This window comes from Mytilus edulis, chromosome 3, assembly GCF_963676685.1.
Source record: "Mytilus edulis chromosome 3, xbMytEdul2.2, whole genome shotgun sequence".
Classification (NCBI taxonomy): domain Eukaryota; kingdom Metazoa; phylum Mollusca; class Bivalvia; order Mytilida; family Mytilidae; genus Mytilus; species Mytilus edulis.
The window spans coordinates 45776712-45793530 of NC_092346.1; the positions used below are offsets into that span (position 1 = coordinate 45776712).

Consider the following 16819-nt stretch of genomic DNA (forward strand, 5'->3'; position numbering starts at 1 on the left):
AATAATAGCCTGTTAGTTGTGTAATCCAGCTTTATAAGAAAATAGTTATGAACAGTACTTATAAATCAGAAATGTATATAACAGTAAAAAAATAGTAACAAAAAAGAGTATCAACTCAAATTTTTATTTTCAAGTTAGTTTTCATAAAAAAAATGTACAGGAATCATACTTGAATTTTGCTACAAGTACCTTGTTATTAAAATACACAATGCATGTAATAAATGCAAACTTTTAATTTAAACTTTCACAAGACAAAACATGAAACAAAATTAACATAACATGATTGGCACATAAATATGGTTGTATACATAAAACTCTATTAAAACTTTGCAAGGAGAGGGGGACCTGACAATTGCTCATTTAAAAAGGCTTAACTTGTATTGATTCATTGAGTGTTCTATTCAAGCAAGTACTGTAAATTCAGAATTTATCCTGTGTATTTATTTTTGCAATTTTTGAAAAAGATGAATATATGATTTTTATTAGTGCAATTTAAGGAAGTTCTTAACATTGGGATACTCATCCCCATGCATTAATAAAAAGTTTGTAGTTTACGTGTAAATGAATTTGCTTTTTATAAATGACTTTTAAGTGATTTTTGGTCACAAGAATTTTTGATAAAAGAGTTGCAGGGCACCTATTTCATTCTGTAAATAAACAGCAAATGACAAATGTATGCATAAAATATATATTATTTAGATATCCTTTGTCGAGTCAGCAATAAATCCATGTAAATTCTCTCAAACCCTTGAAAGAATATTCCAGAAAATGTCCATTCTCAAAATATTAAAACAGTAGAAAAAAACACAAAAAAACAATAAATCTCACTCTTCAATTCAATATTAATTTCTTACAAATTAATTGTTTGATTACAACAAAATACAAAAATTGTGTAAATTTACATATTTTATATTTATTTTTTGTAAGTATACATTACTATCATTAGCACTAAATCACTGAATGGAAAGCTGCTTTTTGCTATTTATTAAAGTTCATATTTCTGACCCTACTCAATAGTTTGTGTAGTCTTATTATCATGTCAAATTTCTTATGTTCAGTTACAGCTTCCATTAAAATAAAGTTCTGAGTTATGTATTTTTCGGCAATTTTTGTCAAAATAAAAATAGTGAAATCCCTCAAACAAATGATACAGAACACAATAAACTAGTTCTTATAGGGACAGGATAACAAACATGTTGACATAAAAAATATAATGGTTTGTTTCAAATACAGGAAAACAAACATATTATTTTGGTCCTCAATGTAATGATCCCCTATAAATAGTTTGTTAATTCAGCTTTTTTGTTAAAGCAACTCCTAATCCAACAAGACCTCCTATAGCCAGTGCAGCTCCGCCCACTATTGCCATGCCCATCAAACCATCTGTAAACAGAATAAAATCAAAAATCATATGATATCATCTTAAAATATCTTTGAACTTATTTCTATAAATGTCTAAGTGTGACCTCATATATATAATATAAGAATATGAAATTCAAATACATATTTTACAAACAATACACTAGTTTAATATAAAAAAAAAAGAAGATGTAGTATGATTGCAAATGAGACAACTCTCCACAAGAGACTAAAATGACACAGAAATTATAGGTCACTGTACGGCCTTCAAAAATGAGCAAAGCCCATATTGCATAGTCAGCTATAAAAAAATTCTGAATATTCATCATCTTCATGTATCTGTCCAAAGTCAGGAATCTTATCAGTGTTGTATTTAGATATATCTCAATGTTGTTATTTTGTAATTTCCTGAATATGCTATTAATTTTCAAGAGCCAGGTTGATTTAGAGGTTGACATATTGATTAGACACTTGTTTATTGTTGACCCTATGTTGAGCTCAAAACGTCTTCTTTTTTCTTGGGTTGCCGGAGTCTTTGTCTCATTGATAAATACCTCAAAATCTCCAGTTATCCATAACAAGAATGTATGATAAGGGGAGATAATTAATGGAACAGTAGAACAAAACCAAGTGATTAATTACAATATACCAACCGAAAACTAGCTTATTAACGCTCATCAAACTAAAACATATGTAATATAAATTGTATATACATTTGTGTACTTGTACAATCTATCCATATGCCCAAGTTCTATTATATGAAGTTAAAAGCTTACTTAAAGATTGAATTTATGTATTAATAGAAGATGATTTAATCTCATGAAAAGTAAAATCAGTTCATTTGATAAACTGTTTTTAAGGTATTTTTATGTAATTTTATTATATTGTAGTGAAATTAGAGGTTCAATTAAGATTAACTCTGCCGCTTGCAAAAAAAAAAGTGATTATCTTTTTGAATTAATCTACATAAATGATTATTTGGAAAAATCACATTTCAGATATCTAAAGTATATTCTTGGTGTAAATAAAAAAAGCCTCAAATTGCAGTGTTATCAGAAGTTGCAAGATTTCCTCTTTATTTTTCTGTCATTATATCTATGGTAAAATATGTACACAGGCTTAACAAATTGGACGAAGGGTTACTTTATGATGCTTATGTTTGTAATAAAATTTTAGATGCAGGAAACATTTATTGTTGGTATTCATCTATGAGATATGTACTTCAATCACTTGATATACAAATTTGAATACAAAGCTCAATAAACTAATAAAATTTGTAAAATGTATACTTTGTAACAGTTTTAAAACATTTTGGGTGGACAAAGATCTGATACCTTATCACAAGATAATAGTAAATTAGAAAATTATTTCAACCTCAAGACTGACTTCGTAAAGGAGGCTTATTTATAAATTAAAGATTTTAATATAAGAAGAGCTATATGTAAAATGAGAATAAGTGCTCATGATCTTAAAATTGAGAAAGACAGATATAGTAACAAATACATAGAGACTGAGAGAACTCAACGTCTATGTCATCACTGCTTATCACATGGATCATATTCTATTCAAGATGAGACCCATTTTACAGTAAATTGTCCTTTATATAATGAACAGAGTAAATTATTAATTGATAAATTAAACACTTTTTGTCCTAATTTTAAAGAACTACCTAAGGATAAAAAATATTTCTGGCTGTTCACAAATGAGCATTTACCAACTCGCATGTGCCTAGGAAATTACATTATTAAAGGTTAAGAAATAAGATCCAGATGTAAACAAAATATTTTTATTATTATGAGATTTGATATAATAGTTATGTAAGACACATGATCGAGGGGGAGGACAGGGGTAAGGGAGACAGGGAGAAAGGGGGTAGGAGAAAGGAGAAAGGGGGTGGGAGAAAGGAGAGGAAGGCTGGGAGAAAGGAGAAAAAGTTGGAGAAAAAAATAAAATATCTCTCTTTTTTCCAGTAAATTAAAAAAAAAAAAATAAGGAGAAGAGGGGTAGGAGAAAGGAAAAGAGGGGTGGGAGAAGGCAGAAGGGTACCCCCCTGTCCTCCCCCTCATGATCCTGTCAATAATGTATGGTATTAGATTTCTGATTAGGTTTTTTTCCCACACATTGTGCATAATATTGTTGTAAAATGATGCACTTTATGGGTTCTTGATTCGATTATAAAAATTCTTATCTTATACCTTTTGATAAGGTCTTTTTGTGAATAACTTTTGATAAGGTCTGTTTGTGTATACCTTTTATTAAAAGTGTATCTGTGTATACCTTTCGAGAAGGAGGTTTTGTGTATTCCACTTGATAAGGTGTTTTTGTGCACACCTTGAAATTACTCTACACAAGATTGAAGATCTTACCTTTCTTCATTTTATCCTCTATATAATGTTTTAAGCCTTGTGCTTGTCTATTTTCCGGCTCAACTTTTAATAGGGCCTTCGCATATTTTAATGCATCTTCATATTCCTACAAAATTATAAAGAAAATTCTTTTAACAGCAAATCATTCTATGCTTAATTTTCATATATTACAACTTCCAAACAAATTTTGCATTCTTTTTTCTGTGGGATCTAAAAATTAAATATGTCCTTGTGTTGAGCTTTAAAATATAGTTGGTTAAAATACAATTATGGACAAAGGAAGATAACTCTAATTTGAAATTTTACTTGAACATCATTGATATTTTAAGTCAGGAACACATATAGGTTTATACAGCATGCTCAAACTATATTTACTTGACAAGAAAGTTTCTACACATTCTCAACACAAATTACAAATATCTGATTTAATATATGTGATTAATAATTTATTGAAAGGATGAGTTTTTTTTTCTCTCAAAATTAGAACCTTAGTGAGCACGCTCACATACCCCACGTCCCCACATTGTTATTGGAGAATATGCCAATATGCACATCTAAATAGTATGTCCTTATTATCTACAAAATTTCATGAAATTCTGTTGTTCGGTTTCAGAGGAGTTGAGATGACAAACTGTTGCAGAAGTACATTGAAGCAAATAAGTTCAAAGAGGCTCCTAGAAAAAAAATTGAATCGCAATTTACCCGTCGATTTGCACAACTACATAGTATGTTCTTATTATCTGAAAAAGTTTCGTGAAATTCTGTTGTGTGGTTTGACAGGAGTTGCGATGACAAACTGTTGCAGTAGTACATTGATGCAAATAAGTTCAAAGGGGCAAAACTCCTAGAAAAAAAATTGAATCGCAATTTCCCGTCGATTTGCACAACTACATAGTATGTCCTTATTATCCGAAAAGGTTTCGTGAAAATCTGTTGTGTGGTTTGATAGGAGTTGCGATGACAAACTGTTGCAGTAGTACATTAAAGTAAATAAGTTCAAAGGTGCGTAACTCCTAGAAAAAAAATTGAATCGCAATTTCCCGTCGATATGCACAACTACGTAGTATGCCCTTATTATCTGAAAAGGTTTCGTGAAATTCTGTTGTGTGGTTTGAGAGGAGTTGAGATGACAAGAAACAGGACTGACGGACTGACGGGTCAAAAACATTATTCCTGCGTGGGGTATAATTAAGTCTGTAAATTTTAGTTGAGAACTATCTTGAAAGCCAACCACTTAAGGGTGTTGCAAGAATGCAATCTCAACAACAATAAGTGGAGTCACAGACTCATTTTCTTGCTCCCAAATAAAATAGATAAAATACTTCCATTCCTTCAAAAAGATTGGAGTCTGATTTATCTCCCCTTTTTTGGCAAAGATGAAAAATAAATCTTACAAAAAAAGTTTTAATATACAGTTGTGATATTGAGATAAAACACATAATGTTCTTCATTGTAATTTTAAGTCATGAGTTCTGCCTCTCTGTTACAAACATATTCAATGAACCACTTTCCTCTTTAAAAATTGCCATTTCTTATTAAAGATCTAGACCATAAAACTGCATTCTGCTATTTTACAATTCGACAAGAGGAAGAAGACACATGATCTACCTTTAACACAAGATTTTTTTTAACTATTTTGAAATTTAACAATTTAAAATCTAAACCTCTCTCCTTTACCTTGTTAACATGTGATACATACACATTACATTTGCATCATATATCAAATTACACTTTGTTTAAATTTCCTATTATATATATATGAGTCTGTATAACTATTCAAATTTCAGATCACTGATAATATATTATGAATTGTTAAACTACATTTTAAAATTATAATCATGTCAAAAATTAAATCACCACCTAAATCATGTGACTTTCCACAATACATTGATGTACTATAATCTATTGTCTGATACTTGTGGTTTTCATTTAGTTGTATTTTAAATGATCATGACCTTATTTTTCTGTTTAAATTCTGAGAAGTACATGTAATCAAATATGAAAAACCTAACCTAAATCATTATGCGATTCAAATTTTTACATCATATTATTTATTAACTTCTGAGAAATAATGTAGTGTACATGTGAAGTGAGGAGTGAGATGACATTTTATAAAAATGGCTACAACCAAGTCAATAAAAGTAAAAACAATACAACAAGAACAAATTCAAGATGGCTGCCTGCAGTGCAAGGGAGATAATAAAGTCCAGTGGAAATGTCAGGAGTGTGCAATGCTGATGTGTAGCAGATGCAAGGATACAATTCATTCAAAATTGGAAAATGCTGGAACTCATAGGATTTTAGATATCAAAGATATAGGCAAAATAAGCAAGGAGTTATTGCAGCTCAAAGTCATCAACGAGTTTACTACAGATATGAAAAATATTCATCTTCTTGCATGTTCCTACCAAGACGATTCTGTATGGTTAGGGGACAATGCACTTGAAGTTGTGCAACATGTTAAACCAGAAAAAGACAGCATCAAAATTTTATCCAGTTTTAACATCAGGGTTTATGACATGGCAGCTATTTCTCCTTATGATATTCTTTTGTCAGTTGCAGGAGAGAAGTTGAAGTTAATAAGCGGGAAAACTGGACAAATGACTGATTCCAAGTTTGACATTACACCATTAATAACCGCTGGAATTCATGTTACAAGGGACCAGAAAATAATAATAGGTGTTATTCCTGCAGGATCAGCATTTACTGCTGAAGGAAAGCGCTCTGTGATTGTAATGGACAAGGGAGGCGGGCACCTCATGGAATACGAACAAAGCAATGGAAATCCACTATTCAAAGTTCCTTTTCGGATTACTTCAACAAAATGTGGTAATATATGTGTTGTTGACCAGCTGGACAAGGAAGGTAGAGGAAGACTTGTTGTGCTTAAGCAAAATGGAGACATTTTACAAATTTACACAGGTCTTCATACCAAACCTGACAAACAATTTCAACCAAGAGATGTAATTACAACACAATCAGACAAGATTGTTTTGGCAGACCCGTACAACCATAGCTTACATATTTTGACCTGTGATGGAGAAATTCTTGAATATTACTCTACAAGGACAAATGAAATAGATGGCCCATATTCTCTGGCTCTAAACAAAGATGGTCATCTTTACACAGGGTGTGCCACTTTAATAGGGAGTTCACACTCTGCTAAACTATACAAATTTGAATATTCTTTATTTTAAATGAAAACTGATTTATATGCCTGCATGAACAAGATAATTTTAGATATATATTAAATTTTTGTAATGATAATTAAATATAAGAGTTTTATCTATTTAAAAACAAGAGGCTTCTTGTAGTCTGTATACTGTGGATTCATTTTTATTCGTGGTATACCAATTTTCGTGGGTTTCGTGGGTCACAGCGAACAACGAATTTAAGAATTCAACGAAGTATAATCCCGATAAATATGTATGGAGTCGGATGCTTATTTTCGGTTATGTTGTGCAGTTTTAGTATGGTGTTGAATAGCGATGAACATTGTAATATAACACGTGTTTTTTATTGAATGAAGATACAAGTATTTTAATTAAATCAATAATAAATATATCGAATATCAGTGATAATTTACTTTTTAAATTTGATTAAAACTGTTCATGGAAAATAACTGCAAGTTGTTAACTACCTTGTCATAGTTTGGTTTACTAGTGATTGAAAATCAATAGGATTAAGTACGGCAATATTGCCCGTAGGTTATATTGTTTATGACAGGAACATTTATTTTCACACCTTTTACTTATAGGACTGTTTATTATATCGTGATTAGGGATAGGAGCTTCCAATCAAAAAGTTTTGATTGCCTTATAGAATTCCGACAAGCATTTATAAATTGTAAAACAAACAAATAATTAGTTGTCTTTGTCCATTATTGCAATAGAAGTTTTCAATGAAGACGTTAACTTAAAATGACCAAGCGAGAATTTTGACAATTCAAAACTTTTTCAGTGGATTCCTTTTTTTTTTTTTTTTTATTATTGATCAAACAAGGAGGTTATATGACCTCCTAAATCACAAAGAAATTCACGAATTTTTTTATTTTTTTTTTGTTATCAGCGATCCACGAATTTACGTATACCACGAAACGTCTTTTTTCTCTCTCCACGAAAATTGATACCCACGAAAATAAATGAATCCACAGTAGTTTATGGTTCTGAAGATATTACTACATAATTTATATGCCTTTAATATTTTGATACAATGTAGTAATAAGGTCTAGGGAGGGGATCTTAATTTCTATATTCTTTATTCTTTAGAAAACTTTTTCTATTCTATATGATTTTAAGAACATTTTTTGCCATTCATTAACTTCTAGTACCATTTTTCTCTATTCTTTGTTGTTCCCTGTGTAAATTTTCAGAGCCCATCATGCAAGGGCTTACAAGCCTGTCAAGGACGTTAAAAAACACCAGTTAGTTTGAACAGAAGTTCATCCCGATATGAATGTAGTTTTTGCTACTGGATGTTAATCACCAATGCACCATCATCATTTTTAAAGCAGAAGACTCAGGAAAATACTGCAAATTTTTAACCTGATTTAAATAACTTAAGATTTGTAATGGATTCTATAAGTCCTTCATCGAAATTCTGTTTTAAAATATTTGTCTACAAATTTTATGGTGAAAATGTGAATTCCCAAATGGTTTCAATGAATATGAGTTATTATTGCTTATCTTAAATACTTATTCACAGCTCAGTGATAATTCTGATAACAGAGCTTAGCTAGTATTTATAATCAAAACTTGACGCATGAACATTGGGTTAAGTGATGCATTCTGATTCATAGATACAAATTGTCTTCTTACCATCAATTCCCTTCAGTTTCAAAACAGTTTTTTTCTAATTGTAGAGGAGAAGACACTTGAAATTTGGCCTATCGGAATAAAAATTGCTTCTAGGAGCAATATTTTTTATCCGATTTAATTCAAACGAGGACAAGTTGTCACCTAATGATTTATCCTTTTTGATTTAATTAAAAGGAAATTAAAGACTCTGTAAATATGTATGTTTTTAAACAAATGTTTAAGTTTGCTGAAATTTGAGAATATAAAAACAAAAAGATGTGGTATCATTTCTTAAGAGACAACTCTTCACCAGAAACATAAAAGTTAACAACTATATAGGTCACAGTACAACATTTGACAATGAGCATAACCCAGAACCCATAACCCATACTACAAAGTAAGCTATAAAAGGCAAAAAAAAACACAGATATAAAACAATTCAAACTAAAAAACTAACAGTCTGATTTATGTACAAAATGAAACAACAAATATATACAGCAACAATCAAGCACTGAAACACAGGCTTTTGACTTGCTTAAAACCTGAAATTTAAACCATCTAACAAAAAAATAATATAAATAATACTCACTTTTAACCTTGTATATCCAAGTGATAAACAAAATAAATAATCTCTTTTTCCTTCATCTTCCTTTATTCTTCTAAATAAATCTGAAAAAAAAACATGTATACGGTATGTATAAGTTTATAAATTGGAATCTGTCCTTCAATATTCATTAATCTCTCCAATATTCTCTGTATTTCAATTTTTAATCAGTACATTGTATTTGCAATGGAAGATTGCCATAATTATAATGAAAACAAGTCCATGGTTTAAGGAGACAACACCTTAAATATATCATCTATATTTCTATGGTTAATAGTTTTACCTTCTAAAAGTGCAATTCCTTTCTTTGTATCAGAGTGAGCTTTACCCCTGATTAAACACCAAGCATATTCAAATTGTGCTTTTTCATCAACAACACCTCGTTTGACTTGCTCTTGATATAAGATCTGAAATTTCTGAAAAAATTAAAAATTCAGAAAGTAGAGAAAGGGGAGTTACAGAGGAGAAAATTACAACAAGTATGCCTGTATGTTAATATGACATCAAAAGTTTAAGACTGACAGATTTCTAAATAGCGATAAGGTGTATTATATGTAAACTTGTGTTTAACTACACACTGTCACTGAAAGATTTAGCCTTGCTTTTCTTCTTCTTTTTTTTCTTTTTTTTTTTAACTCTTTCACTATCCAATAAATGCTATCAGAGCATATGTGTATATAGTCCCATTTTTGGTCAGGGTTGTGAACCTTAAAAGGTTTTAAATGTGTAATAATGCAGTATATTTTTTGTGAACTGCTGTCTCTCTGACAGTGACAGTTCTGTACACTGTCACCAGTCAGGGGACTTACTTAAATGAGTGATTTTTAAATCACTTATTTAAGTAGCAAATTCGAAATTTTGTCATAAATTGTGATTTTGTAGTTTTACTAAAATTTTAAACACATAGGTTTAGATAAATATCTTTTCATTAGTAAAATTGAAAAAAAATGAACTTTTTGTTTCTTTTAAGTAGAAAGGTTTATGCCTTTGGTGCAATAATTTAGCTGCAAATTCTATTTTAGTGGATAAAATGCTATAATAATGGCCTTACTTAAGGAACTGATACTTTCTTAACAGATTTTTCCTGTACAGTTCAAGGTTTCATCTTTCAGATTATGTAATAAAAATCTACTGTTCGCGATAAAAATTTCACTGTTTGGGGGTGTTGAAATTAGTGGGGGTTATTAGAATAATGATACTTACATACTTAAAGAAGTGATTATTTGGAAGGAAATTGAGGTATGATACTTAAACAAGTGATTTTTATGTCCTTGTCCTAAATTCATTACAAGTTCATCACCTGACATGACCTGGTGTAGAATATTGCGTTGTGTATTTTATCGTAAGTTATCTAAGGCGTTAAAGATAGAACTACGTCTGCCATTATACGTTTCTATTCAATACAACATAAAGTATAACAATAACGCGACGTCACAAAGATAGCGGCCGTACCGCAAAAAGGTACGTTAATATTAGCGCAATTCTTAACATTCTGGGGCCGCAGAAAATGATATTTAACTTAAATTTGAAATACAATATGAAAAATTCGTAAATTGTGACATAAAATGAAATAAAATCATAGTTAAAGTCTCTCAATAGTTTTTTAACTGTTCACGTCTGAATAATTTAACACTTTCACAAGTCTATATAATAACCGTAGTTAATTGAACAGTCTATACATCCACTAATTTCTCCAGGGCAGAAAGTTCTCCAGGGCAGAAAAGTTCATTCACTGTCATCATGTGTACTGCGTATTTCCAACGGATAGAGCTTCACAATCGGACGGTTGGTAATTCCTGTGTCGGTCTTGATAACAGCTGATCGAATGAGTCCATCCTTTCCACGAACTAAATCTTGTACAACTGCTAATTTCCACATTATTCGATTTGTGTCATTGTGTACTTGTACAATGTCACCTATTTGTATTGTTTGTTCGTTTCTTCCAGATGTACGGTGGAATTCAGAGTGACGTCAGATATTCGTGTTTCCATCTTGAGCGAAAATGGTTGATTAGTTCATTATTTCTCTGTAGATTTTTATTCAGTTTCACGTGCAAGTCTTCTGAAGTAACACTGTCAATATTCTGTTCCGATTGGTTGTCAAGTCGACGACCATATAACAGGTGCGCTGGCGTCAGCGGTTCGGGATCTTTAATATCAGTAGAAATGTGATTTATAGGACGATTATTTAGAGTTCCCTCGATTTCGATTACAATTGTATTCAACATTTCCGTAGTGACACATGACTTTCCTAGTATTACTTTAATTGACTTTTTCGTGAGTCCAATTAGGCTTTCCCAAAAGCCTCCAAACCACAGTGCTCGGTTGGGTATAAATTTCCACTCAGTTCCTTGATCGGCAAGTTTTTCTTGTATTCGGTTGTCTTTGCTTGATCTTGTAATCTTTTCGGCGGCTGCCTTGAAGGTTGTTGCATTATCGGACAACATAATCCTTGGTGTAGATCTTCTAGCGACAAATCTTTTAAAAGCAAGCATGAAAGACTCCTCGGTTAAATCTGTGACTATCTCCAAGTGTATAGCTCGTGTAGCGGCGCAAGTGAATAAACAAATATATGTTTTGCTTAATTCGTTGTGTTTTCCTTTTGTATACAAAGCTCCTGTGAAATCAACGCCGGTTACTGAAAAAGGATAATCGTAGTTGACTCGATCTTTAGGAAGCGGTGGCGGATCGGGTGCGCTGTAAGGCATTCCTGATATTTTAATGCATTGAACGCATTTACGAATTTGTGATTTTACGCACTGTCTTATTCTCGGTATCCAATATTTCTGTTGAATATATGCGATTGTACTGTTAAGTCCGGCATGAAAAGTCTTTGTGTGTGCATCCATTACGATAAAGGACATAAGACTGTGGTGTGTTGGCAATAACAACGGATATTTAGTACTCTCCTTAACAGGTGCGTTTTGTATTCTCCCGGTACAACGTAGTAATCCGCTTTTGTCTGTATAAAGTTTAAGTTGTCGAACAAGTTGCACTTTTTTCTGTGAAGATGAATTCAAGCTTTCAATTTCATCCTTAAATGTTTGCTGTTGTGCTGTTACTATTAGAACTTCTAATGCTTTACATCGCTCCTCAACACTGATAAATCCGATTGTTCGTTCTCTTGAGTTCCGTAAATTCTGTATAAAGCGCAAGACGTATGCTGTTACTCTAATTGCTTTTTCTAAAGATCTGTATCGTTGTATATCTATACATGAAATTGTCTGTGTTGAAGCATTTGTACTTTCATCTTCTGTATTTTCATCACTAACAGTTACCATCGTGCTGCAATCTTCAATTTTCCTTGTCCATGTCGGCCAATTTTTACGATTTAAAATCCATTGTGGACCGTTCATCCATAAGCTGTTGTTATAAAGTTGTTAAGCGTAAATTCCGCGAGTTAAGTAATCAGCTGGATTGTCATCTGTTGGACAATAATTCCATTCAGCATTCTCTGTTAATTTTCGTATTTCTTTAAGTCGATTTTCTACGAACGGTTTTAATATTTTTGACGATTTAATCCAACTCAAAACAATCTGACTATCGCTCCACATATACACATGTTCTGTTGTTATGACTTTAAGAAGATGCGTTGCTAATCTGGCGCCGATAAGCGCGCCCATAAGTTCTAAACGTGGTAATGAAATCGGTTTAACGGGTACTACTCTGTTTTTAGCCATGACAAGGATCGATGAATTTGCTGTAACTAAGTAAGCACAAGCTCCGTATGCTAACTGACTGGCGTCTGTGAAAATATGTAGTGACGTTTTCTCGTTAAATACTCCTTCCGTTAACATTCGTGGAAATACTATTTTGGTAGCCTCCTTGATATCTAAAGCTATTACCTGCCATTTACTTCTCAGTTTGTCGGACAAACATTCATCCCAATCCAACTTTGCCTTCCATAATTAGTCTGCATAAACAGCTTAGCTTTCGCCGTAATTGGCGTGATTAATCCAAGGGGGTTGAAAATTCTAGACGATGTGCGCAAAACCTCACGTTTTGTTATCATTTTGTCCTTTTCCATAAATTCAATCTGTTGAAATTTCAAATCATCGGATTCCCTATCCCATCTCATGCCTAAAATTTTGACTATGTCGTCATTGTCGCCGATCTTGTCTAGTCCTGCGACGTTCTGTAATTCCGTACTATTAGAATTCCAAGACCGTAAGTTGAATCCTGCTTCTGACAATAATTTTCTTGACTCCGTGTAGAATTTCAAAAGTGATTGTTCATCTGTAAAACTGGTCAGAACGTTATCCACGTATAAGTTTCTCTGTAATTCAGTTGATGTAGTTGACGGATTGTCTCTAAAATGTTTCATTAGTGTGGCGCTTAACATGAATGGCGAACAGGTGGCGCCGAAAAGTACAACTTTAAACCGGTAAGTAATCAAACGGCTTTCTGTGTCCATGTGATTTTCTAACCAATAAAATCTTGTGACATCTCTGTCATCAACATCTAATTCAATATGCAAAAATGCTTTTTCAATATCTGCTGTAACTGCATATTTGTACATTCTAAAGCGTACTAATATCTCCGTCAAATCAGTCATAATTGGTGGATATGTTGCTAGGCAATCGTTAAGACAAGGGCTATTGTCGTTCGCTCTACAGCTACAGTTATATACTATGCGTATCGGGGTGGTGACTGAATCCTTTTTTACGGGATGATGCGGAATGTAATGAACCTTGTTTGTGCATGTAATTTCATCACATACCTTTTCAATGAATCCTCTTTGTTCTTGGTCTGTAATTATCTCACCATACTTTTGGAACATCTCCGGATCCTTCTTCAGTCGACGAATAACGCTTTCCGTTCTGCGTTTTGCGATGTCTTTATTTGTCGGTAGTTCTGGCGCATTCTCTCTCCATGGTAATTTCGCAATATACTTATCATTTTTCTTCGTAATAGAGGTTTGTAAGTAATTTTCAATTGATTCAGCTAGGTCTGGATCATTTTGTTCTTTAACGTCAATTCCCAACGATTCAAGCTTCCAAAATTGTTCAAGATCGCACTCTTCTTGTTTGTGACAAACTAGTATATTCATCATTGAGAAAGATGCATTGCTGGTTCGTGTAGGGACAGGACCGGAAAGTAAATATCCAATTTTCGAGCTAACTGCGGTTGGACCGTTTCTACGCACTATTTTGTCTTGAACTATGTCCCAGTAGAAATCACCTCCAATTAATAAGGATATTTCAAATTGCTCTCCATCCATGACTGGGTGTGCTAATTGTAGACCACGTAAATAAGAAAACTTCTGCGTTATTCCTATGTTGTGAGTTTGAAGTGGTGAAGCAATGGTTGGTACAATTAAAACTTTAATAGGGATTAATTCTCCTTCGGTAGAGTTAAGATTAATTGTTGTTTTGTCAAGATTTCTCACCTTTTTTGTAGTACTTCCAAATGTAGCTATACTTAATGTTTCAGAACCTTCTTTTTTAATGTCCAATTTAGCTGCTAGTTCTTCCGTTATAAATGAGCGCTGAGCTCCCTCGTCAAAGAGTATTCTATGTGTAAATACATCTATACAGTGTACATGTATTTTTGTGAACGACTGGACTGAATGCGGTTTTCAGTAAAACAGTGGACCTTTCTTCGCTAGCGGTATACAACATAGAAGTTTCTGTGTCTACTTTATTTTGCGATTGTTCAGTTTCAATATGATGTTTATTTCAGTACGAGTTCTGTTTACATAATGAAGAGTGATGCTTCCGGTGGCAACACTTACACATATTCTTGGATTTGCAATCGGCTATTTTATGCTTACCTAAACAATTAAAGCATAATCTCTTTCCTTTATAATGGCTACTCTTTTATCGTGATCTATGATATCTTTACATTCGTTAGGCCAGTGGTTTCCGTCACAATATGTGCATTGTTTCTTCCGATTCGAGTTGAATGATTTGTCTGTTGTGTTTATCGGACGGGTTTTATCTGTAGTTACTCGTTTAACGCCTGTTATGAAATTTGCGCTAGGAGTGGCGGTTGAATACGTCTGCGTATAATCTCCGTATCCGGACTCTTGAATAGAAATCTCTTTACCTATCGCGTTTCTAAGCGATTGAATATTCCAACTGTCGCTCCCGTTTTCTCGTGTTATATTTTTTCATACTTCATGCGGTATCTTCCCGAGAATTACTGGTATCAATAGCGATCCGTACATTTCCTGACATTGTCCAAGAGACTCTAGACCCTGTATGTAAGCTTCTGATTTGTCATGAAATGTTCTCAAACTTTCTAATGTATCATGTGGTGCGGGTATATCAAGTAGTGCTCTCATATATGCATTTATGATTTTATGTGGTTGCCCATAGCGGTTTCTCAATAATTCAATTGCTTTGTGGTAGTTTGGATTTGTCATGGTCAATCCTGAAATTACGTTTGCAGCTTCAAATTGAAGCAATGAGTTCAAGTACGAAAATTTCTGAATGTCAGTTAATGTGTGATTGTGATGAATCGTGGTCTCGTATGAATCCCAGAAATATTGCCATTGTAGAATGTCTCCATTAAAATTGGGAAGAGATAGCTTTGGTAGGCGATGGTTATTACTTGAGGTCGAACTTGACTGAGATAATGGCTGACTTGTGTGAGTGAAGGGGTTTGTGTACAGAACAAACTCTGGTGCGTTTGAATCTAGTATAGAAGATGTTGCGTTTGTTACGGGCTTTAAGAACTTCTTAAATTTTCGAATTTTACCCTCTAAATCTAAATAATACTCATCTGTTTCAAGAATTTCATTTGTAATATCTTCTGATTCGACTGCATTTAATATCTGTTCATCTATTGAGGCTTACGTCTTCTTTTTCTTCTCAATTGCTTCGAGCAATGTTGATACTTCCTCCGTGTCTATTTGTGAATCTCCGATGGCTTCCTCCAGTTTTTTGAAAACTTTTGTTACTGCTGCTTTGTTCCCCGCTCTCAAGGATTTTAATCGGCTGATGTCCATTCTCTCCGTTTGAAGTCACGGCACCAATGTAGAATATTGCGTTGTGTATTTTATCGTAAGTTATCTAAGGCGTTAAAGATAGAACTACGTCTGCCATTATACGTTTCTATTCAATACAACATAAAGTATAACAATAACGCGACGTCACAAAGATAGCTGCCGTACCGCAAAAAGGTACGTTAATATTAGCGCAATTCTTAACACCTGGTCATCCTAGACAACACAGATGTTGGTTCTGATAAGTTTAGAAACATAATTAGTCCCTGAATCATTAGTATTCTATATTTGAAGCTACAATAAGATTAAATCACTTCTTCTAGTGATTAATTTGTGCTACTTAAATAGGTGATTATTAAAGAGAGACAACTCTAACTTCCAACCTTTATGAACATAATGTTACTTGAATCAGTGATTCAGAAAATCACTCTTCTAAATCACTCATTAAGTAAGTCCCCTGACTGGTCACTGACCACTGTGTGTTTTTCTCTCTGGCTCCTTCTTTCTTTGACAACACTATAATTTAGGTTTTTTGTATGTTTATTTTCCCTTCATATATTCTATCCATATTGCATGATTTGGTCAAATGTATGAAGAGACACTAGACATTTATTCGTACCTTTAAGTCATTTTCGTCGCAAATTTCGTTCACAATCCGATCCATTTCTAGAAATCAATGTCAATTAAACGCTTTCCCACATTTCATATCAATAAGTTGTCCTAAAACATTAGCAAGATTGCGCTTA

At 32.9% G+C, this 16819-nt stretch overlaps 1 protein-coding gene across 1 annotated transcript; it reads right to left on the minus strand.

The window, feature by feature from the left end:
* Window positions 1-110: 110 nt before the first annotated feature.
* LOC139516618 (mitochondrial fission 1 protein-like) lies at window positions 111-16810 on the minus strand. Its single transcript, XM_071306816.1, has 5 exons — window positions 16693-16810; window positions 9409-9541; window positions 9111-9190; window positions 3726-3831; window positions 111-1383 (listed from the first exon to the last, which is right to left on the minus strand). Exons 1-5 carry the CDS (start codon window positions 16735-16737, stop codon window positions 1289-1291), a joined length of 459 nt encoding a protein of 152 aa, XP_071162917.1. The 5' UTR covers window positions 16738-16810; the 3' UTR covers window positions 111-1288.
* Window positions 16811-16819: the final 9 nt, after the last annotated feature.

Excerpts from the sequence above, each read along its gene's own strand:
- LOC139516618 (XM_071306816.1), bottom strand. The coding sequence starts at position 16,737 with ATGGATCGGATTGTGAACGAAATTTGCGACGAAAATGACTTAAAG. Across the intron at positions 9,542-16,692 it reads GCGACGAAAATGACTTAAAG|AAATTTCAGATCTTATATCA; the intron begins GTACGAATAAAT and ends TAATTTTTTCAG. Across the intron at positions 3,832-9,110 it reads TTGGATATACAAGGTTAAAA|GAATATGAAGATGCATTAAA; the intron begins GTGAGTATTATT and ends ATAATTTTGTAG.